Source organism: Papaver somniferum, chromosome 6 (assembly GCF_003573695.1).
Source record: "Papaver somniferum cultivar HN1 chromosome 6, ASM357369v1, whole genome shotgun sequence".
NCBI classification, from domain to species: Eukaryota; Viridiplantae; Streptophyta; class Magnoliopsida; order Ranunculales; family Papaveraceae; genus Papaver; species Papaver somniferum.
The window spans coordinates 635,100-659,446 of record NC_039363.1 but is presented as its reverse complement, the minus strand read 5'-3'; the positions used below and the strand labels follow the sequence as shown (position 1 = coordinate 659,446).

At 39.2% G+C, this 24,347-nt stretch overlaps 3 protein-coding genes across 3 annotated transcripts; 1 reads left to right on the top strand and 2 right to left on the bottom strand.

Annotated features, from left to right (window-relative positions):
* Positions 1-570: 570 nt before the first annotated feature.
* LOC113286529 (F-box protein At3g07870-like) lies at positions 571-3,468 on the bottom strand. Its single transcript, XM_026535119.1, has 5 exons — positions 3,427-3,468; positions 2,535-2,650; positions 2,389-2,401; positions 1,844-1,902; positions 571-1,144 (listed from the first exon to the last, which is right to left on the bottom strand). The coding sequence occupies exons 1-5, from the start codon at positions 3,466-3,468 to the stop codon at positions 571-573; spliced, it is 804 nt and encodes a 267-aa protein (XP_026390904.1).
* Positions 3,469-12,575: 9,107 nt separating this feature from the next.
* Positions 12,576-13,055, bottom strand: LOC113286528 (putative F-box protein At3g16210). The gene has a single exon (XM_026535118.1). The coding sequence runs from the start codon at positions 13,053-13,055 to the stop codon at positions 12,576-12,578; it is 480 nt and encodes a 159-aa protein (XP_026390903.1).
* Positions 13,056-19,929: 6,874 nt separating this feature from the next.
* LOC113286625 (uncharacterized protein At4g37920-like) lies at positions 19,930-23,384 on the top strand. Its single transcript, XM_026535194.1, has 8 exons — positions 19,930-20,171; positions 20,272-20,307; positions 20,391-20,474; positions 20,568-20,735; positions 21,134-21,366; positions 22,356-22,598; positions 23,036-23,269; positions 23,370-23,384. Exons 1-5 carry the CDS (start codon positions 20,064-20,066, stop codon positions 21,203-21,205), a joined length of 468 nt encoding a protein of 155 aa, XP_026390979.1. The 5' UTR covers positions 19,930-20,063; the 3' UTR covers positions 21,206-21,366; positions 22,356-22,598; positions 23,036-23,269; positions 23,370-23,384.
* The last annotated feature ends 963 nt before the right edge of the window (positions 23,385-24,347 follow it).

Genomic DNA, 24,347 nt, shown 5'->3' with positions numbered 1-24,347 from the left:
GGATTGAAGCAAGCAGCTTGAATCAAATTTGTACTTACTAATCCCCCATAGGATCTTTAGGGTCTCCTGGAATTTGTTTTGCCTATTGCTACTGTCAGATATGTTTGTAGTGAGGGCATGATAGAGATTGGTGATATGGATATCAATTTTTGGTTTTTAGATTCATGAATGCATATAAGAATAATAGACAAGCTGCATTACTTGTTTATAGGTGCGGTAAGAGCAGGATGCAGTAAGACTAGAAACGCTGCATTACATAAGTATGCCATATTCATGTACATATGATTTTTTGATTATTTCAAATAAGAAGAGCAGACCAGAAGTACAAAAAATGTGTGACGTACCAAAAAGCTCAAAAGAACCCATGGGCACAGCCGCACATGACTAATCGAGTAACTTCAAGGAATATTGTCTTGCTTCTAAAGTTTTTCACTCGTAGGAAAAAAAGGCCTTCGGTTGCTTCGCCGTAATCCTTTAGTTCCTGCACATCTCGAACATTTGTGCCCGAATTAACTGAAACTAGACTCTTCAGACACGGCACCATCTGGACCATGTGCTTCATATACTTTCTTATGTTATGATGATGTCTTCCCAGCATATTCTCACAACAGTTGATCTCTTCTGCCATTCGAAAGATGATGAATACCTCTGACCATCATGTAATCGAATTTGTAATAGGATTTCACCATTCTGTAAAAACACTGCGCTTCTTATGTAGTGATAAGTTGGGATATCCAGTGCCATCATCAGTTGTGGGTCAGTCTTGTACAGTTTAGTCCAAGACTTTCTAACCCCATAATTCTTCATCTCCCATATCACAAAACCAACCTTAGACACGCTACAAAGCAAACAAAGGCAACCTCTCAACACATCAACAAATCTATAATCGAAATCGTCCATACGTACTTCTTCAGGTAGTGGTATTTCTTTGAATATTTCTTCTTCCAAGTCGAAAGAAACTATAACTCGTGGTTTATAGTTGTTATTACTTGTAAACGTATTTGCTAACCAGTGGAGAGCTCCATTTACAAACACACCAGGCTCTTCTCCAGAAAGTTTATACGGAATGCAAGACATGGATGTTTTCCATGAATCTGAACCCAAAGTGTATATCTCAACTCTAGAAACTTCCGTATTTCTCTTGCTGAAAATTGATACAAACTTGTAAGGGTATATTAATTAAATACTCTTAGTTTTGACACCCAATAAATATACCCTTATACAACAATAAAAATATCCCAATCATTTAAAAACCTTATCCATTAAAATATAGACTACCTTAATACCCTTACTTATAATATTATTTTACATTTAAAAACCTTATCCCTTAACAAATTTCTTTTTCTACTACTTCACATGCACCACCACCATCACCAGCATCACCGCCGCCACCACCACTGCACCACCACCGCTTACTAACTACAACCGCCACTAATATTCCACCACCGCCATTAATATTCCGCCGCCACCACCATTGTTGATGCTGTCACTGCTGCCGCTGCGGCCATCAAAATTAGGGGTCAACAACTGAAGTTGATCCAAAAAATCAAAAGTTCAAAAATAACTTTACTAACTAATATTCAGTTTTTTTTTGCGTCAACAATCGAAGTTGATCCCAGTGAATGGAATCAACAACCAAAGTTGATATAAAAAGTAAAACTCAGGAACAATGTTTCCAGATTATAGTGTCAACAACCAAAGTTGATCCCTTTAAGTTGGATCAACAATTGAAGTTGATACCATTAAGTGAGATCAACAATGAAAGTTGATCCACAAAAAAAGGGATCAACAGTTAGAGTTGACAGCATTTATACGAGTCTGTCTATTGTAAAAACCAATAAACCTGCAAACTGACATATCCTTAAGAATCACAAGAGTAACAAAAATTTCTGCAACAACCATCTATGATACAAAAAAAACGAAATGATATATAGGAATGAGTGAACTTGGCGCGAGTCGAACACGCATCATCTGACGTCGAGTCAGCCATGCTACCATTGCACCACAAATTCAATATTAGAAGAACTTTACATCTATAAAATCTAAAGACACAACCAGTACAATCAGTCAAACAACAATACACAAACGCAAACCAACAAGAAATCAAGATATTTTTTTTAACAAATATGATTTGACTACAAACATGACTATACAATTCCAAAAAGAAAATGTTGTCAACAATAGGAGTCAGTAGTTGAATCCATAGAAAATGTTGTCAACAACAAATGTTGATCCCATAATGGAATCAACAACAATAGTTGATCCATAAAAAATGGCATCAACAACAATAGTTGATCCCGTTTATGGCATCAACAACAATAATTGATTCCATAAAAACTAAAGTCCAGAGATCTTTCCACCATGGAAGTTAATACTGAAGAACCATACCTGTAAAGTGTATCTGGAAGAGTATTGACAGCATTTTCATGTATCACAGCAACAATAACCAACAACCTCCAAGCTCAACTCATCTGAAAATCAACCAACACCAAGCAAACACCACTCCTTTCTCTTTCAGACATCAACAATAATACCTCCTTCTTCCTAAACCACCCATCACCATGAGTTCACAGATCAACCTCCAACACCATAACCTCAAATTCGGCTCACCTGCAATACCAACAGTAACATCAATTTCTTTGATTTGAAACTGCAATCAGAAAATTCAAGTATAACCCTAATAATCAATTCCAGTAACAAGCAAAATCATTATCGAAACCAAATCAAAGATGAATTTTCAGAATATAATAAAATCACTAACACGCAAAATAATTATCAAACCCAAATCAAGCAAACCAACTGAAATCAATTACCGGTGAAGATTTGAAAAAATTCAAATAGATATTATCGAAGATTAGATTGAGACTGGTTGAATCGATATCAAAATCATGAGAAACACAAACTAGTTTCCAGATCAAAAACTAGAATGATTCTTCAGGTAGATTTTTCTTATTGATATCAAACTGAAACCGTGGTGGCGATGGATGAAATATATTTTCCAGATCTGAAATCAATTTTTTTGTTATTGATTTTCCACTGTATTCTTCATCCGTAGTGGTGGTAAGTGGTAATGATGGTGATGGCGGTGGCGGTGGCACTGGTTTTGGTTGTGATGACGACGGAGATGGTGGTGGTAGCGATGGAGAAGGTGGTGTAGGACTTCGATCTTTTTTTCTCTCTGAATAGAGATGGTGATGGAGAAGTTGATGGAGATGGAATCGAAGATTAAAAGAGGAAGGATAAGTGTGGAAAGAAGAAAAATACTGATGGACCCTTGATGGGCCTATAATTGAAGAGGGGTATTTTTCTTGTCCCATAAGGGTATTTGTACATCCCGTCGGAATTAAGGGCATTTATAAAATTCCCACTGTTGGTACCAAAATTCTCGTTAGGTTCTTCCCGTCCTAGTTAGCCAAATGATCTCACCTTTGCCAATAATAGTAAGACAGAGAGAGTCCTCCTTTCCATTGTACCTTGTCCTTCTTTTTATAGGCATTCCAAAAGCCTCTTATTTTATGACATCATGCCATGTGTCCTAAACTCTTTTAGTTACTATTAATGCCATTCCTTCTCTAATAAAACCTTCTTTTTTACCATTAATTCCCCTCTTGTCCTTTCCATTTAATAGGCATCTTCTTGGTGGACTTCGGCTTTAGTCTCCAAGTCCCACGTCTCATGTCGGGGTTGCCTCCCCTTTGGGGGTACACTGGCCCGGTTAAAGAGGTAATATTTTTCATGTACCAACATTAGTCCCCTGACTATTGGGTCAATTTCCAAATGACCTGATAGTCAAAGAACCCCTTTTGAGCACCCTTCCCCACGATCCATAGACGTGGTGGATCTTTTCCTTTTGTCAGGTTGGCGGTCGTGGGAGACGTTCCAACTCCTCCGTCGTGCTAGGTTTCCTCTTTCCACTTTTTGACGGTTACCATTCCCCCTGCATAACTGCCACGTCCAAACCTCAAGACCCTTTATATATAGGACTGCCAATTTTTTTTCTTTTCAATCTTAGCCTTTCTTCTTTTCTTCCAACACACCCATACACTCGCCATGTCTAGCAGCTCTTCCAGTAGTTCTTCGTCCGACCAGCCCAGGAACGATAACCCTGACGAAAACGAGTATTCCGATTGGGACGAGATCACCTTACCCACCCCGGCGGACGGTAAGTCATACCCGATTGCTGAATTTACGAGTGGTCCTGCTTTAAAGCGCACCCTGAGGCTAAGAGAATTCCGCGATGGTAAGCACGTTTTCCCTCTAGATGACATCCTAGCCTCTCTCCTTCTGAACCCGCCTGTATTTCCTTACCCTTCCTCTCCCGAATGGCTTTTGCGACCCGAGTCGGAGACCATGGATGCCTTCGCATTTTAAACCGTGCCGTGAATGGCCATCCATCGTGGAGACTACGATCTTCCTTCCATCGACATTCGATCTAAATCGAAAACTCACCCGGTGTGGCCGCATTGGACCTCTCGCATACGCTCCAATCCCGGTCATGTGGTTACTCTCCGCAAGGCAGACATCAATGAAGCCATAGATTCGTCTCTTAAGCGGGAAGTACATAGGTGCATTCGTGATATAACACGACTTTTATGTCGTTGGGCTCCTACCGTGCATACTCTTCTCACGGCATGAGGGGAAACCACCATCATTTTAGAAGACGTCGTCGCTCTTACAAGATTACCGATTCACGACAGTCATTCGTATGATGAGGCGGCTGTCTTCGGAGCGCTGATTGACGAAGATAAAGAACTGTGTACTTATTTTCTAAAATACAAAGATGAATCCTGTCGTGAACTAGTGCAAAATATCCAAGCACCATTGGGACAAAGCGGAGACAGAGCGACCACGGGCACCGGTAAGAAGGGGACATCTTCGTCCGCCTCGAAAGGAAAAAGCAAGTGGGTGGTGAGGAAGGTTCCTCCTAAGCGCCCCTCTGGAGAGCGCCTTCGATCTAGCTCCATCCGTGCTTATGAGGCAATTCATGGTCCTTCAAATCCGGCAGAAGCTGGTCCCGAATGGTCTGTTAAAATTAATTGTCGCGCTTCTTTTTCTCTTTGGTTAAAATATTGGGCTCCCCAGATAGTGGATGGGAAAGCGCTCCCTCCTAAGCGCTAGGAGAAGAATCCCCGTGCGGAGCTATCCACTTTCATCTTGTTTTGGCTTTGCCATGACATGTTTGAATACAGTCCCCAGGATACTATCAAGGGTGAGCTCGTGCCACTGGAAGTGTTATTGTCTCGCGGCGTCTCTTTTCCACTTGCGTCGATGTTCTTGGGTGGTATGTACCGCCATCTCCATTTGTTTTGTCAGGATCTTCGGACGGTGGGTTCATCACACAATATCGAGACATATATCTTGGCTTCTTTTATGCAGGCTTGGTATTGGAAACATGTTCCTCCGTGCGCGCATGAGCCTAACGAACTCGCAGTCCACCGTGAAGAAGATGTAGAGCAGGATGATAGTTCGGTCAAAAAGCTACCTGTTACTACGGCTACCCGCGGATGGCCCTTTGGAATTTGAAGGGGAAAGTACCCCAGGGCGATCTTGGTAAAGGATTTCGATCCATTCCCCTATCAAGACGGTCGATCAGGTCCGACACATTAAGATTTTGTTTCCCCCATTGACGTGGAATTGGACTCGACAAAGCTCTTGTCAGAGGCAGATTTTGATTCAGTGATGGCAGTGTTTCCTGGTTTCTATGCTGGCAAGTTCGTCGCCGTGTCTTATAATTCTGATCGCGCGGATCGGCAAGTGGGGTTCGACCAAGGGGTTCCTCATAGGTTCCCCCCTCCAGAAAATTCTAGAATCGAAGACATCGTCGTTAGCTTCAACCGTAACGTCTTTAAGGAGGCGACCCGTTTCTCTGATCGCGGGGTCAATTTTTCGTTCAAACAGCCTATTTCTGCGCGGCCTTTGGCGGTTGCTGAAGGGGCCCACAAGTATCATAACTTTATGCGGCGCCGCGCTCTGAACTTCCTTTTACGCGAATCATCTCCTCCTCGTGACTTGACCGTTCAAGATCTTCGGGACCTCCACGCTTCTGGCCGAATCAAACTCGATGATGTCGTAGCTGCCGAGCATCACCTAGTTCCAGCTAACAAAGGTCGTTCGGATCATTTAGTGACTTCTTGGGCCTCACCCGAGGGTCATGAGCCCGTGAAACCAAAGAAGGGGTCGTTTTCTGATCGCAAGCCTCCGCGGCTAAATGTGAAGCCGCCCGTAAGTCCCTTAGCATCTCAGGTATTTTCTATTTCTTTTTCCTTGTATTGTTGTTATTTATCACTTTGTTCCTCATTTGTATTATTTTGATGGGTTGGGCGGCAGCAATCACTTCCCTAGGAGACTCCCCCTGCCAGTCGCCTAGGGTGGAATCCCTTCTCTTATGTGATAGAGGAATACTTGAACATGCCTGAGTGTGATTGGACTGAAAGTAGTCTAATGAAGAAAGCTAGGCGGGAGGAAAACCAATCGCCTACTTCGCGCCCTTGTTCATATTCTAACACCGCGCCATTCCAGCCTCGTCAAAGCCATCGGAGGAGTGTGTCGCAACCTCCCAGGGATATGTGTGCCAGCCCGACTCATTCATTCGTGGATCAGTTGAAGAGTCTAGGGGTTAGCCTTCCGTCGGGGTCCGGTTGGGTGTCGCCGCGCCTTCGTGTAACATCGGTTCACCCCCTTAGGGCTGAAACCGTTCGTGGGAGGAGGCAACCCCCAGTATCTCCTAGGGTCGTGATGCAATCGATGGGCCCTTCTGGGTCTAGCTGGTCAGTTTTTGGTGGGTCCTCATCCGACGTGGCATTAACCCTTGATGATCCTGCAGGTAATTCCCTATTTAATACGTGTCTTTGTTTTTGTTATTTCTCTCTCTTTGCCTTTATATCCTTTCCCTTCTTGTAAATTTAAGTTTTCTTTGCAATGGTGCTCATTTCTCATTTGTCAGGATCCGCTGGTAGCTCTGAATCGTCCTCTAGTTCCTCTGCATCGTCCTAAGGCTTCTGATACTCCCCTGGCTTCGTCGATTCCCGAGGTTGGTTTTCCCTTCCCTCTTTTTTTTTCGTTCTTTCCTCCTCCCCCTCCATTTTTGACATGCTTCCGTTGGTATTAGGATATGGGTAAGAAACGAAAAGAAACCACGAGGTCCGATATGGATGGTACCAGGCGCGTTCTCCCAAGCGGTGAGGGATCCTCTAAGCGGACTAAAGTGGACAGCGGTGACTCGTCCATTCATTCGGAGAAGCAGGCCAATGCTCCTTTGGTTGATATACCAACCACCCCTGCTGTAACAGAAGATTCCGAGGATGTACGGTTTCGTTTCCCTTTGGTAGTGAACGCTGTCGAGGCTGGGGTAGACCCTGCTACCCATACTCTGGTTCACGGATTCTGGGTGCCGACAGTTTATGTTGTCTCCTATAGGGATATATTGTTGAGCATGGTGGCGGTCATGTGGCGAAAGAGGGTCTCTTGGTTGTTCCCTTTTTGTGTTATATGACTAGAAACCTCTTGGAGGTAGCGGACTTCCTTATTCGTGTGGGAAATGATCCTATTGACACAGTAACTTTACGTGGCTGGGAGGCTGCTGTGCAATCTGCGCTTAAAGTTAAGTTCCCGGTGCAGTGGTTAGAGGAGCTGCTGGTGAAGGTGAAAGGCCGGAATGATCCTAGTAGTCGGCTCACGAGTCAGATTTCTCCATTGGAGGAGGAGTTGAAGAAGCACACGGGGACAACTTCTAGCAAGAATGAGGCATTGGATTTATTTCTTGTTGATGTTGGAGTGGCTAATGATGAGGTGTTGCAGGCAGAAGCCGCTGAGGCAACTGTTCGAGCTGCGCTTGAGGAAAAACATCAGGAGCTGGAGCGACTCTAATCAGCTTGAAGCGCTCTGTCCCTGTCCCTGTGCCAGTTCTTTTTATTTTTGCTTTGTTGGGCTTGCTCTTAAAACGTCGTGATTGTCGTTTGTTTGTCTTTATGTTATGGGATATTGTGGTATTTGACTGTCTCTGTTACTAGTATTTCATTATCATATTCATTGGGTACGCCACATGTCAGATGATTATACTCCTCCTTCCCTTCATAATCATATTTATTATTAGTATCTTATATATATTTAGCCTAAGCCAAACACTGTCAATGACACCTAATTCCTGCCAATTTACTCAGCGGGGGTATTGCTCATAGTCGGTAAGGATGATACGCGCCTGTTTATTCGGTGAAACGCGCCCGACGTCCCTGGGATCCGGGTGTGCTTTGTCATCCGGTTAGCCATCTTTAGCATTTTCAAGGACTGCTTCTAGTTTGGTAGTCGATCAGGCGCCTTTGGCATGGCCAGGGACCTTGTATATCCACTGGTCGATCAGTCGCTTTTACAGGACAGGCGAGGACAAGCCGTACCAATTCTTTTATTTTAGTTCAAGAGGATATTGGGTTGAATGGGTGTTTGAGAAAACATACGAGCGCCTACGAATTCTCTTGATTCCTTTGTGCAGCGCCTGTCGACTAGGCGCCTTTGGCATTCTGGAGACTTATCTGGGTGTCAGGAAATCAGGCGCCTATGACTACTCTGAGACCTTTTGTCAGTCAGATAGGCATTCTTGGCATCCCTGGGACTTTTTTGTGAATTCATCAGTCGATCGGGCGCCTTTGGCTTTCCGAGACCTTTTGTCAGTCAATCAGGCTCCTTTGGCACTCCAAGGACCTTTTGTGAATTTGTCAGTCAATCGGGTGCCTTTGGCTTTCCGAGACCTTTTGTCTGTCAACCAGGCGCCTTTGGCGTTCCAATGACCTTTTGTGAATTTGTCAGTCAATCGGGTGCCTTTGGCTTTCCGAGACCTTTTGTCAGTCAATCAGGCGCCTTTGGCGTTCTTGGGACCTTTTGTGAATTTTTCAGTCGATCGGGTGCCTTTGGCTTCCCGAGATCTTTTGTCGGTCAACCAGGCGCCTTTGGCCTTCCCAGGACCTTTTGTGAATTTGTCAGTCGATCGGGCGCCTTTGGCTTTCTGGGACCTTTTGTCAGTCATTCAGGTGCCTTTGGCATTCCTGAGACCTTTTGTGAATTTGTCAGTCGATCGGGTGCCTTTGACTTCCCGAGACCTTTTGTTAGTCAACCAGGAGCCTTTTGGCATTCCCAGGACCTTTTGATATATTTGCTCGTCGGAATTCGAGAAAGAAAATTTTCTTACCAAACAGAAGTGTTTACAACTTGCTGGCTCATATTCCACATTTTTTTTAGGATTAGTGGCGAGGGAACAGGTCGTATGTAATCGTTTCTCTTGTTGTCTCGATTTCTCCAGTTTCCCGCTTGCGTTCAAATATGCTCCGAATGGCAAAACATTCCTCCGTTGGGTACCCCACCCTTCGGTTATAGTGGCAGTATTTGGCTGAGTTTTTATCCATTTTGTTGATATCCACTGTGGTCGGGGGTAGCTGAACTTCTCCTTCAGCGATCCATTGGTTCAAGAATCTGATTGCGCGTTCTTTGCCGCAAGGAAGAGAAGGTGGTGTTTTATAATTGCGTCTACTTCCTCCGTTTCTCCCTCGGCTTCTGCCATCGATCTAGGGTTGGTCTCTATTTTCCTTACCAGTATTAGGTCTTACATTGCGCGAGGCTCCTGACGCGGTACTGACCTTAGTGCGCCAAACAGAATCTGTTGGGTGCATCTTTTATGCAATCGGCGATCCTCTCAGCTGCTTCTCCTAACTCTACGAACATCTGGAATCTGAAATTGATTAAACTCCCTCCAAAAGATGGGGTCATTCCTTGTGACAAGCGCCTCCTCGTTGATTTCTTCATGGCAGTCTAATGTCAAGCGTCAGAACCGTGGAATGTATTTTCCTACTTCCTCACCTATTCGTTGCCCGCTCTTACTCAGATCTATCGCCGTGATCTTACTTTTAGCTGAGTAAAACTTCCCGAGAAAGAGCGCAGACAGAGTTTGCCAGGAGTCCACGCTTTCCTCCTTTAGGTTGTCATACCAAGTAAACGTTGTGCCCGTGAGCGACTTAGAGAATTACTTTAGGCACAGTTTTCCATCAGTAGACTTGTCGTTCATTGCTGATAGGAATCGGCTGAGGTGCTCTCGCGCATTTCCTTGGCCTTCATACATTTTGAACTTTGGAGATGTGTAATCTTCGGGGTATGCATGTTCCAGGATATGTGCGGGATATGGGATATTCACGCGGCAATGAGTATCTTATTTTATCATGTGATAGTTTTTCTCCAGGTATTTGGCTATTTCCTTTTACGATCTTAATGTCGTCTTGTCACCTTTCTATTGTGCGCTCTCTGTTGCTTCTTCAGACGTACGTTGTCCTGCCACTACTGCCTGTGCTATCCAATTTTCAAGATCTCGTCTCCTTTGTGCGCGCTCGTCCAATTCTTCCTGCATGTTTTGCAGAGTGTATGACACGGGTTTCGCTAGCCGGGATGCTTGCTCGTTCTTCTTCTGTGACGTTGTCACCTCTTTATGTTAGGATCCCCGGTTGACCGATTGCTTGATAACGCCCAGGATTGACATTTCTTCCTCGTTGTCATTATCCTCTATCGTCACCTCGTCAAGGTTAGGAGGTTGATTGGTGATTAAATATTTTTCGTGGTTGTAGTAATGAGGTTCAAACTCTCGGACTTGTGAAGGATAATTTTTTTAGAAAATAAATAATTTTATATGCACAATATTAACAAAATATGGGCAAGAATTTTTACTGGGGATCAGGATTCCACCATTCACCAAAATTCAAGTGATTCAATAAAAATTCTTATCATGCAATTCTAGACAATATAACTCCAATTAAAGGAACTTGTGATTCTAATCATTGCCTAAATTAGATTTTCAAAACATCCATTGTTAATCCCGAGCATGAAGTATTAAAAACAATTTACTAAGCATACTCCATCAAGAGAAAACACAATTGATTAATAAAAATCATTTACTCCATTTTTATTCGGTGCAATTAATCATAAAAGAGTTGCATAAATAAATTTAAATAAATTTTACCACATAACTTTTGGAAGAATGGCTTCCTCCGTCACCCCTGGGATTGGGTTCAGCTACTCATGATGAAAAACCTCTCAAAATGATTCATTGATGATCAAATGTTGTTTACAATCAAGAGAAAGGCAAGAAAAATGGTTTACAACAGTGTTTTGCAACGCACAAAAAGAGTTCCGGATAAACGATACAACGAAAGTGCTGTTAGCACTGTTCCTTGGTCGCGGGAAAGGAATTGAAAATTGTCGCAATTAAGCGACACTTTTCAACGACTTTCTGGTTCCGTCTAATGTTCTTCGTTCTTCCTCTACACCAGCAGGAAGCTTTCTTCTCTGCGTGTTCTTCTTTTGATTTTTTCTCGACTCCCAATCTCTCCCAAAGACTCTCCAAACTCTCGACACCCTTCTTAGCAACCAGAGAAACCTATTTATACTCAACAGGGCGAATAAATCATGCGCAATAACTCCAAAAATCCTGTCATCACTCGGTAGTGAAAGAAAATATTCTCGAGTATTTTATTTCGATTTTCTTCCCTTGCACGCGTCTGTAGATGTCGACACTATCCCAACATGGTCGTATAGTATCCTGAGAGAATATCTACCAAAACCTAGTGTTATCTTCTCCCATATCTTTCCTTTTATCATACGTAACTGCCAAAACAGAACCCATATTCCCGTCTCTCTGTTTAGCTCAGTCCGGCTATTCTAGCCCAAGTTCATCGATCAAAACAGACGTAACAGGCCTGTTAACTCCATTCAAGACTAACCCAATGGTTTCCATCTATTGAATCTCGTTAAAACATCCCAAGAATTCAAGTCAAAAATCTGTTCGCTGTGTGCAATTTTTCCCGCCAATTTGCATGATTTGAATTTTGAAGATGGTTGCCCCCTATCCTCTGATGGGGTGCCAATAGCAGGTGTCCAACTGAGGTGCCCCTTAACCAATAGTGAGAGTCCGAATAACAATTGTCCTCCAAGATTGCCCCGGACAACTTTTCGGGCTGATTTTTCCAAAAATGTTTTGTTCCCAAAAATGTCTACAAATACATAAAACACAAAAATTAGTACAAAATCGAGAGACAACAATATATAATATTGAGATCAAATTAGACACAAAAATGTGTCTATCAATTGGCCGCTTGATTTCCTGTCGCCCCCGAGATAGCGCCTTCTAGGCGTGTCATGGTGAGCTAGGCACGAACCTCCAGGTGTGGTCGCCAAATGTTAGTACCCAAATTCTCGTTAGGTTCTACCCGTTCTAGCTAGCCAAATGGTCTCACCTTTGCCAATAATAGTAAGAGAGAGAGTCCTCATTTCCATTGTACCTTGTCCTTCTTTTTATAAACTTTCCGAAAGCCTCTTCTTTTATGACATCATGACATGTGTCCTTAACTCTTTTAATTATTATTGATGCCATTCCTTCTCTAATAAAACCTTCTTCTTTCCCATTAATTCCCCCTTTGTCCTTTCCATTTAATAGGCATCTTCTTGGTGGACTTGGACTTTGGTCCCCACGTCTCATGTCGGGCTTGCCTCCCCTTCGGCGGTACACTAGCTCGGTTAAAGGAGTAATATTTTTCATGTATCAACACCTACAACTTGTAATCACTAGTTTTTGAATCATGACCAAACGGTCCAAACCCATAAGCAATGTGATCAGTTCCTGCCAAGGGTCCGTTCGATTGAGGTTTCTTTGGTGGTATTAGTTTGTACTCTTTAGAACAAGGGTTCCATACATAGATTATGTGATTCATTCTCTTTGCACAAATCAGACCATTACAACTACCCAAAATTTGAATATCACCCAGCAGCTCATTAAATGGGTACCTCATCTTTACAACCTTATCAGACATCAATGATCTCATTTTTATCTTGTATTTAAGATGGCGTTCTTTACGTGTTGTAAGAAGTTTGAAATTTCCTTTTCTAATATCGTGATCAAGCTTCTTATTAACAAATTCATGAGTTAGGAAATCATACCATGATTTGGATACGCACCTGAATCTTGCAATAGATTTTACTGGTAAGCATAAGAGAGTGCCGATGATTAAATTTTCCGCCAAGTTGGCCATTGATCTCTAAGAACTTGTTTGTTTGCAGCTGACTCGACGTCTGAATCTGAGTCAACCCCTGACTCGGACCGAGTCAGCAGTCAGACCGTTTGTTTTCCATTTTGAGTCAGATCTGACTCGACCTCTGACTCAGACATAACCCCTGACTCGGACTCATTTGAGTTAGGTAACAAAATACCCCTGACTCATGGGACCAAACCACTGACTCACTTATTTCCGAGTCAGATGAGTCAGATCTGACTCAAAACAAACATATCGACTCAGATCCAGATGAGTTAGGTGATTTCACTCAGATCCAGATGATTCAGATCCAGACGACTCAGATGAGTCAGGAGTAAACAAACATGGTGTAAGTCTGATCGAATACTTATACTAGAAACTGATCGAATTGCTCAATGAAACTCTCTATAACAGACTCGGTATTTATAGAGAACGTATTAAATAGAATTCTATGCAAATAATAAAATAATCAAACTTGTAAAAATAGATCGGTTTCCTAACTAAGTTTTTCTTAAGAAAAGAAATTTGCTTAGGGATTAGGGTTTTAGCATGATATATACAAAATCATCTGGCCGCTTAATCGCCTCCCAAATCCGGGATGGATAGGCAGTTGCCACATAGTGCTTATCTACCGTGCGTAGCACTTTGGATGGCTAACAAGATATGCATGTAACATGTGTATCCTGGATCAATTACCGGTGTAAGGCTTAGTGGCCTGAAAGTTGATGACTTAAATGGATATTGCATATTGCTGAAATCTGAGGTAAATTGAAATTGATACCTCTTCCCCTGCAATCATTTGGCTGGAAAGTTGATGACTTGAACGCTTCACCATGTAAGATCAGCTTGTATGGTGTACAAGAGATATGATCATGAGGGAGTATCGTTCAGGTCGGGTCAAGCTTAGAATATGAGAGTACTTCTCTAGTGCTGTCTGTTGGGCGCCAGAAGTGCTCGAAGAAATCATAAAAAGTTTAAAGTTAGTTGGTAGTTTCTGACTTATCTCTTTTGCTGTTATGCCATCACCAAAAGCGGAAAAATGAGTTGTGTAACTTAAGATACTCAAAAAAAACAGCGCAAGGAAAAAAGAGTTTGGTAATAAGTATACACTCATGGATTATTTGTTTGAAGTCTTGAACCAATGAAATGGAGTTTCATGGAATTTAAATGATTTAAATAAAATCTCTAATCAATAATATTAGATTTGAAAATTCTCAGAAAATCATTTGAATCCTTGTAACTCTTATCATCATAATTCAAGTTTCTAGATTTAGCCACGTCAGCTTGATTCAAGGGATAACTCTTTCTTGATTCACATTGAATCAAAAAAGCGCCCAACGTAAAGGATTGAAACCATTGAATTTTATCATTTAAAGAAAATCTAATGGCTTAGAGCAAATTCTATGGATAGTGTAAACCTTTCATTTTGAAAGGGTGACTATCAATTTGGTCTAACTAGAGGCTGTTGTGGGTAGTCTTTACTCCACTTTTCTCCCAAATCCGTTCATGCACTCGTTCAGTGCTTGGGAGTGTAACACTAGACGGGGGACAGTCCCCGTCAGGAAAAATAGGGATACACGGGGGACTGTCTCCCGTGTAGTAAATTTTTTTGCACCAAACGGGGAGCAGTCCTCTGTTTTAGAAGTTTTTAAATCCCAAACGGGAGACAGTCCCCCATTTGGATGATTTTTTTTTCTTTTTTGACGGAAGACAATCCCCGTCTGACCAAAATACCATATTTTTTTTTACTATACGGGGGACTGTCTCTCGTATAGTATCTCTTTTTGTATTTGCCCCTAAATGGATTCTCTTGTTCATTTGATTGAGTGGTCGTTCATTTGATTGAGTTAGTCTACGTTTGTAGAATATCTATAGGATTTGCTCTTAGAATAGATACGCCCTTTAATTGTCCGCAAATGTCACAACTCTTAGATTTTAAATTATAAAACAAATCTAATATAATGCGCGCTGATCCAATTGGCGCATAAGTATAATTTTGATCATCAATTCATTTGACGCCTCAAAGTTGATTTAACATCGCATACAAGTGAGTTCTTTTAGATAGGTTAAAACAAGATTTTTATATATACCCATTATGTGTTCTTTATAAAGGGGGATCCCTTAATATAAAGAGATATTAAACGTCTATTTTGTTAAGCAAAATGAGGGAGATATGATCACTCGAATACAAAGTGTCTAAGGCTGAGACCTTAGAGAACTCGGCCAAGTGTTAGATTTCTGACTCCAATTTATGGATAAGTTAACGGGTCGGTTCAAAGTTGGCATAAATATATATATGGGTGCAGGGGGTCATGGTTTATATAACAAGCTGGTTTGGACTGGTTTGAGTCGTCAGGCTCAGGTTACGTCCAGTTTTCTTTAAGTTGATATTTTGAGCACTTATGATCTGAATTAGCTTTCAGTTCCTTATGCAAAGCTGTATAATCTTGCAAGAGCTTCCAACACCGCTAATTCATCTAATTTGGATGAGCAAATATTTATTTACGAAAAAAATTAGTAACATCAGGTTATTGTATAATTGATTAATTATAAGTATTAGTTATTTCCTTTAGCTATTTATTAAGATCTTGCATGATATATATTAATATTATGAGTCTTGGTCGAGCTTATTGTGTAGATTCTTAGAACGCTTGTATGACTAACAATTATTTTTTTATTGAAAACGATAGATTCAAAGAATGAACCGGTGGAATGAGGATTTTGAGATAGGTATGGCTTATCATAAAACGAGATAAGAACTCTACACGCATGATGTTTCTTTTGTATCTGTGAGACTGTTTGTATATAATTGGATGGGTATCTTATTTGCGTTGTTTGGATTCCTCGAATGTTATATTTATTTGACGATGATGAATAAGGGTTGGATTCAAACATTATATATATAGGGGGTGGGACTCCCAATATTATCTTTTATTTTTTCTTGTGAGAATCCTTTCATGTTCATTATGCTTAGTTGTAAATCTTCTAGACTTTGATGATAGTTTCTCGAATCATGGGGGTATGGACATTTGGCGTGGATGACCCTATTATTTGAGACTAAATAGTTACTTAGACGTCGCTTTCTCCATTGAATAGGGTGAGGTAGGGAGACATATTTTTAGTTGTTTTAGAATGACTTTTGTAGATCGTTGGAAGCGATCCTTCATGCATATTGTCATTGTGGTATGCAATATCTGAGGAGGTGGGGTTAATTTGACTTTTGTCGGTGGAAAATAGCAAAAAGCAAGATTAAAAAGTAGAGTTACTTTAGAAATTCCGATGAAGGTGTGAAATAGGAAAAGTGTGGGTGGGAAATATGTGGAACCTAAGTTTTCTTTAGACTTTTCTTGTTCACACTATATGAACCGACTTTGGAAGACTCTAGTTTTCTCCTGACCATTCTAACTTCGAACATTAGATAATTATGTTTAGTTTACACAGTTGCAAGTTATAATAGTATTCCAAAAGTGATGAATATCTGGAAAAATGATAATACAATTTCAAAACTAAAATTCATTATTGGAAAAAAAAAATAGTTATGGGATATTGGAGAATACTAAAGTCAATGCATCGTTATTGTAAAGAGAACTAAAGTAGTGATGAAGTTCAAAGGATTGTTAATTGTTGGACAAATTTATATGAAACCGTCAACAATAGTTTTTGATATATTAAACACGATGAAAGCGCAGATCAATGGGAATTTATAATTTAAATAACGAATGAGCACCAGAGAAAAAATTTAAGACACATTTCTCTAAGGTCTGATGAGATACTTTCGTTCTGATCAGTAATTTATGACTGAGGAGAAAACTGCTAGAACTTATTTGTGTTTTTCAAAGATATATTTAATGATAATCTGATTAAAGTTATTAATTAAATATTTACGATTTATAAGTTTTGATAATTCATGTATGGTATATTCTTTTCTTTACATATATTATATGTCGTTATATATGTACTCTTTTCTTCACACATATCCTTATGATATATTCGCGAAGCTCCTATGGTAAACCTTCTCTTGCATATATTTTTGCAACAGGTGTTTTATAATGATAAAGTTTTAATTGTAATATGTCCACATTTTAGGGCATAAACTTCAGGAGATTTAGCAAAAGTGAAGGTCACGGGAAAATTTTGAGGTGTAATGTCAAATAATGAGTTGCGATGAGAAATTTGGGTCATGGAGTTGAGTTAGTGGATCTGAAACCTCGGTGGAATTCTAAAATTTTAGGTTTCATGTCAATATGTATTTTTCAAATAACCGCCTTTCCAAACTCTTGATATAAGATTAAGTGGATCTGAAGTTTGAGTTAAAGCAATACCCCTATGATGAACACAAAAGATGCAGTAAGGTGAAGGTACTACCCATATCATAAGGATTTCCTACCCATATCATAAGGATATGAAATCCAAGAATCAGATTATGAAGATTTATTGGAGAGATGAATATTATTAATCCATGAATATCTAAACTAGCGAAACAAGATTGCAATCGGTTATAACGTTTTCCCAACAAGAAGAAAGAAATAATAATAAAATATTTGATGCAAAGTCCAAGACAAGACACTCTTTGCTAAAATAACTTGTTGTTGATTTGAAAATAAAATCATACCAAAATTAATGATACGTGATACAATTCTTCTACAAAAGTTTGTAACAGATAAGTCAATTCGGATATCATAAAAATATACTCAGATAAATATCATTCAGAAAGAAGACGTATTTCTCCGAATAATCATTATTATATATTTGGTTTTCAAAGAAAAATAATAATATTGTCTTTGACGAAAGGATACTACAGTTGTGGAAATCGACAAACAAGTTAAATTGATTTTAGGAAGAAAGAAAAATATTGATGTTGTTGTGAATGAAAGCATAAGTATACACCGAACATTTATATCTCTCTCGTGTCTTTGGCATATAAGACACATTTTTGTAACTAAGTTAATATTAATTAGTGAATGCACATAATAAATACAGTAAAGTAATTTGAATACATTTCAAGTTTTGTCATTGATTTTTTTATAATCTTTTTTTTGCAATACTTACACCACTAGCGTACAAAATGTTTATGCGTAAAAAATAAACATATTATAAAAAAGTTAGACGTAGAAAAGTATTTATGTGCAAATATTTATATACAAAGATAATGAACTACAATTTTTTCGTGTATAACTAAATTTAGAAAAAGCATGGATAATCGACTCATAGGGGGCTATTACTACACCGGAGGAAAATATACTTTAGAATTAGTGTATTGAGTATGTTGTTGATTTGACACTACAAGAGGTCGTAACCCAGGTGGAGCGGTCTTTTCTCTATGCCGCAATAAAGGATCATTCCTCGAGGGAAAGTCATGTAGTAAGTTAGTGATTTAAATCACTTAATTCAGCATTTTAACAAAAATAAGTTTTCTTAAATATTTTAGATCAAATAATATCCATTTCAACGTGTTATGTTAATTATATATACTATGGTGGTTTAGGAGATCAAGAAGAGATGGATAAATGATGAATATATATTGTCACTTCCCCATGTATGGATGAGCTTCGCTAGAAAAGAGAAAGTTAAGGAAACTGTCGTGGTTACTGGTGAAGGTGTATGTCGGAGGTTAGATTGTTTGAAGATGATGAAGAAGGTAATCAAAATGGTTAATATATTTATTTATTTTTGATGAATTTGATTTTACTTTGATTTTGTATTTGTTTTCCATACCTTGAATGATGATTGTTTGATCCACCATAATTCGGTTTTAATTGAATGAAGCTAAATTTAATACCCAAAAAGTGTCGAAATAATGGCTAGTTGTGTCGAACTGTTTTTCAATCCTAAAATTTGGTTACCTTTTTAGGATTTTGTCGAAAGTCTCCTAACTGAACATGCATCGACAACTACCATTTGACCCCTATTTTGAGGATCACTACCAGATTTATCAATAAAAAAATATATAAAAATCAAGGGATTTTCCGGAAAATACTTTATAATATACATCTTGGAACAATCAGGATTTGGTTCGCGAGTGAAAGACTCAATTTTGACTACAAATTCTTTTGTTGAATGGTTCTTCACCTTGGGGTGGATTTAATTGAGTTGAAATCTCTGGAATTCGCGAATTCGTTATTGTATCTCGACCGCGACATTTATAACAAGTCATTTTGAGATGACGTTAACCGACGGCGAAATTTTATTGATTCGCAATTAATCGATGATGATAATTGCATATAGAAAAGGAAAGAAGAAGTAGCGCATTTTTCTTCTGTTACAATGGACTACGTTCGTCCAGGAGAGGGTTTATATTTTGGTTTTGTTATTAGGTCTAGAATCTTTAGATATAAAGGTAGATTTGGTTAGTTTAATTTCACAATAGACTAGATTAGTTTAAATCAGGAATAACCTATACCTTGTTTATTTTTTCCTGAGTCATCTGAATCACACTCGTCTGGATCTGACTAATATCATCTGACTCAATATATATGTTTTTAGAGTCAGATCTGACTCAAAAATATGTGTGTCAGTGGGTTGGTCATATGAGTCAGGGACATTTTGTTCCCTTACTCAAATGAGTCTGAGGCAGGAATTTCATCTGAATCAGATTGCGAGTCAAATCTGACTCAAAATAAAAAAACAAGCGTTTTGATATTTGACTCAAGCCGAATCATGGACTGAATCAAATTCAAACGCCGAGTCATCAAAAAACAAACACACTCTTAGGCATTACTAGGAATTGGGACAATCGTAGCCGAAGGATAGATGGTCTGATCATGTATAAGGGTCCAATTTTAGTCCCAAAAAATCGTTCACTGCTAAACTATTGTTCTAGGTTTTCACCTGAGCCCAAGCTCATACATTTTTGGTCCATCGGATGAACCTCATCTTTTCAGAGAACATTCTTAAGACAATCCAACAGCTTAGACCTTCCCTTAAGAGCCATGAGTTGTCATTCCACATTCTTAGATTTCTCAGTATCCACCAAACCCTTTCTTTTCTACTCTAATCACTTGTACTTTCATGGAGAAATCTCTGAAATTTGTACCAAATTGCCTACCAAAATCAACATCTCAACAAAAATTGGAGGAACTAGAAGAAGAAGAAATCACAGATTCAAATCTCAATCAAGTAAGTAGCCCACTCCCTTAATTCTCGTTTCAGTTGAGGTTTTACCAACTCGGTCAATTCAACCCACTGAGTCAGACTCGTTGGATTGTGTATTCTTCAGGTCCTACTCAAGCTATTACAGCTGAAATTGAACAAAGTGAGTAGAAAATAGCTGAAGGGTATATAATTACTCAGTTCTGTGATAAGGTTATTGATGTGTTCTTCAATGAGAAACCACAGACAAAAGATTGGAGGAAGTTGTTGGTGTTTAGAGAGGAATGGAGAAAGTACAGTGAGAAATTTTACAAGAGGAAACTGAAAAAGGTAATTGTGATTTTGTGTGTGTATGTTTGCATTGGTTTGTGTGATTTTGTTTGGTTTTTGAGTAATTGAATGTGCTGTAGTTTTGAATTGTAGATTGATGATGAAATAGAAAGGCATAGTGAGCTACTCAAAGAGATAGAGCAGAGCCCAACTGATATCAATGCAGTTGTGGCTAAGCGGCGTAAGGATTTCAATGAGGAGTTTTTCCGTCATCTTACTTTACTATCCGAGGCTTATGATATAGCTTGGATCACCGTGATGGTAAACAAATGCTTAACGTCGTGCACTTAAGTTTTATTCTTTAATTGGTACAATGATTTATTCATTCTTTCGGTTGAGCTTGTGCAATTACTTAGAGATCTTCTAATTGGTATAAACGTCCTAGGGCAGTTTCACATGGCACCTTAAGAAACCCGTATCTTCTCGTAGCTGTTATGCTAAACCTTGGTTAGTTCTTAATCAGAAATAAGTGCTAGTAAGATGAACGGAACAAGAGGGTTGTACCGAAAAAAACTCTTGGAACACCTTTTAAACTATGGAATTAGGAATCTGGTTTTACTTTTTTTTTTTCCTTTTTTTTCCTTTTGGGAAATTCAAATTATGCTAGGCATTTTGCTAACCCTATGCGAGCTTATGGGAAAATTTATCTGTATGTACAGCAATATCTAGGCTTGGAGCTGGATGCCTCACTGCAATCTGTGCTTATGATAACACAGTTGAAACTGCGATAACGCTAGAAGCTGGTTAAGCTAAATTTCACTAGTTGCGGTATGTGAGAAGATCAAACGTTTAGGAAAGGAAAAAGAGCTTGATTCCTCATTGATCTTGTTGATAAATAGTACTTGTGGTGCAGCAGGTGCAGCAAAAGAATCGCCAAACCATGAAGATTGAGGTAGACCCAAATGCTATAAATGAAAACCTTGTTTCATTCTATTTATCACCATTTGTTCCCAAAACTGTAAATGAAAGAAAATGTTAGAACGGAGTAAAACTAGAAACTGATTTGTGATGCATTAACAGTCTGTTGAAAATCTCCCTCCTAGCTAGATATCATATCTCTAACCTTTATAGTTTCACCTGGGAAATTGGACTAACAATCTTGTCATTTAGTGTACAAGCATTTCATTGTTTCAGTGTTTTGCGTCATTTTACTTTAATATCAGAGACTTATGATGACTTGGATGACCCTGATGATAACCAAATACTTAAAAGTGCCCACTTAAATTTTACTGTTTGAATGGTTTTTATGGACAATGACGCATTCATACTCTAGTTGAGCTTGTGGAAGTACTTAACAATCTTGTAATTGGTATAGAAGTCTTGGAGCATGTACACATGGCACCTTGAGAAACCCATATGTTCTCGTTGACTGTTCTGCTAAGCATTGGTTAGTTCTTAATCAGAAATAAATAAGTGATGGCAAGATGAAGTTAGCATGAGGGGTTGTACCAAAAGGAACTTTAGGCACGCCATTTCAGTTAGGGAACAATGAACATGATGCATTCATGCTCTAGTTGAGCTTATGGAAATAATTAACAATCTTGTTCTTGGTACGAAAATGTTGGACTTGTAGTACCAACATTTTATGAAACCCGGTATCACTTAGTTTTTGTAAACTATTATGTTAAACTTAGATTAGCATAGCTGCAAGGAGTGTGTGATTATTGTGTTCAAAGGTAAGCCATATTGATAGGATTACTAGATGTTTCAGAAAACTTAGTGAGCAAGAAGATTTTTAATCCCTTATAAACTCTTGGAGCACCTTTTTAACTAAGTCTGGTTTTACTTTATTTTTCTTGTTTTATGAAATTCAAATTATGTTAGGCTGTAATATTGCCAACTCTATGGGATCTTATGGACAAATTTATCTTGTATGTACAGAAATATCCAGGCTTGGAACTAGATGCCTGTCTGCAATCTGTGCTTATGGTAATAACGCAGTTGAAAATGCGGAAACACTAGATGCTGCTCAAGCTATATTTGACGATATACTCCATCACTAGATGAGGCATGTGAGAAGATCGAAAGCTTGGGAAAGACAAAAGAGAGCTTGATTCCTCATTGATATTGTTCATAAACAGTGCTTGGGGAGCAGCAAAAGAATCGCCAACCATGAAGAATGAGGTAGATCCAAATACTATAAGTGAAAATTAACCTTGTTTCATTCTATTTATCATCGTTTATTCCAGAAGCTGGAATGCAAAGAAAACTGTTATTAGCATGATGAATGCACCTAGCTCCTGGTAGTGACAACTGCGGTGGAGTAATTAGTGTGCCCCAGCATTTGACTGGAGCTCTTCATTGAGAATAGACGTTGGAGATATAAGCTAGTGACAACTGCGGTGGTGATGGGTGGGACATTAGTTTTTGTTGTTTGAAAAAATCGAGAAATCTTAGTGAATGTGTAGTCACATTTTGCTGTTTGTGACTGACAGGAATTATTGTAGTCAGAACAAGATGGAATCGAATGCAATATTTTCTGGTTCTGTACTAGTTTCCTTTTCTAGATGTGTATAATTACTGTCTTGATTGTCTAGTCGAGTTAATTTTTCCGATGGCAGATCGGTTGTGCAGAGGACGATGATCGTAAAGTTGCTCACACTTGCTTCCAGTGCAACAAAGAAATCCACAAATCATGATATTGTTAAGTTTTTAAAAGTGTTGGGGCAGAGTTTGGTGCATGTCAAAATGCTATTACGACAGCAGATGAAACGATATATGAATTGCTTCTGCCTGTCGACAAGCTTGAACTATTATCACAAGCAATATCAGTCCTAGTAGAGTTTAGCTCTGAGGTATTGATAATTCGTTTTCATTGATTTCTGATCTACCAGTCTAAAATGCAGATTGTTGTGAACTTCAACTTTTCCTTGTTTATTCGTTTATGCAATATAGGTTCGTGTTTCAGCAGAAGATTTGAAAAAGAAAAGAGGTGCTGTTTAGGAAGAAAATAGAGGAACTCGCAATGCCGTTGGTCAGATGCAAGATGCACACTGGAGTTTGATGATGGAAGGATCAAAGGTACTACTAGTCTTCTGTATCATATACTTGTCTTGTTTCTACTCTATGATTAGGTTATATCTGCTAATCTATTTTTTTTCCCACAGTAGACACATCAATCGAAATGGGTATGCATGCTGAACAAAGAAGCATCTCTGGATGGGATGATGAACATCAATGACATTGTCAGAACAAGGACGGATCCAGGGTAAATTTAGTTTCTGTACAGTGTTAGGTTCTAGCTCATTTTAAACTTCTTTGTTTAAGATTATATGGTCTAAGATGTGTATTGGGGTATATTATGTCCTAATAAAATAAATCAGTTGAGTTAGACCTGACTCCGAAAACAAAACATTTTTTGAGTCAGACCCAGGTGAGTCAGGTGATTTTAGTCAGATCCAAAAAATAAAAAGACAAACAGGATGCTAGTGATTGTACCAAAAAATTTGGAATTCGAATCCCACTTACAACGGAGTGGGGAGATTTTTTTTTCCTTTTTTTTTTTAACTAGGCTCGTAGGTATAATAATTTGGTTGTTCCCATGGATATCCTGACTCGATTGTTTCCAACTTAAAGTGGTGTCAACCAGAATGAGAACTTGATCTAATACGCGGGCCGCATCTATCACGTGCATGTTCAATGGAGCATGAGTCAGCAATATGTTCATTGAAACACGGTATTTTCAATTAATCTTGATGTTTGTATTTTTTTCTGCAGACTGACACCGAAAAGATATCCGCTGTATCTATGTTTTTTGAGACAATGCTATATCGATTGGATGAGAACACGTGTACATTGATTATGATCAGGTACTTGAGTTCGAAAGCTATTGCTCACCACAAGTTCACAAGCATAGTAGGAGTAACTATTTCC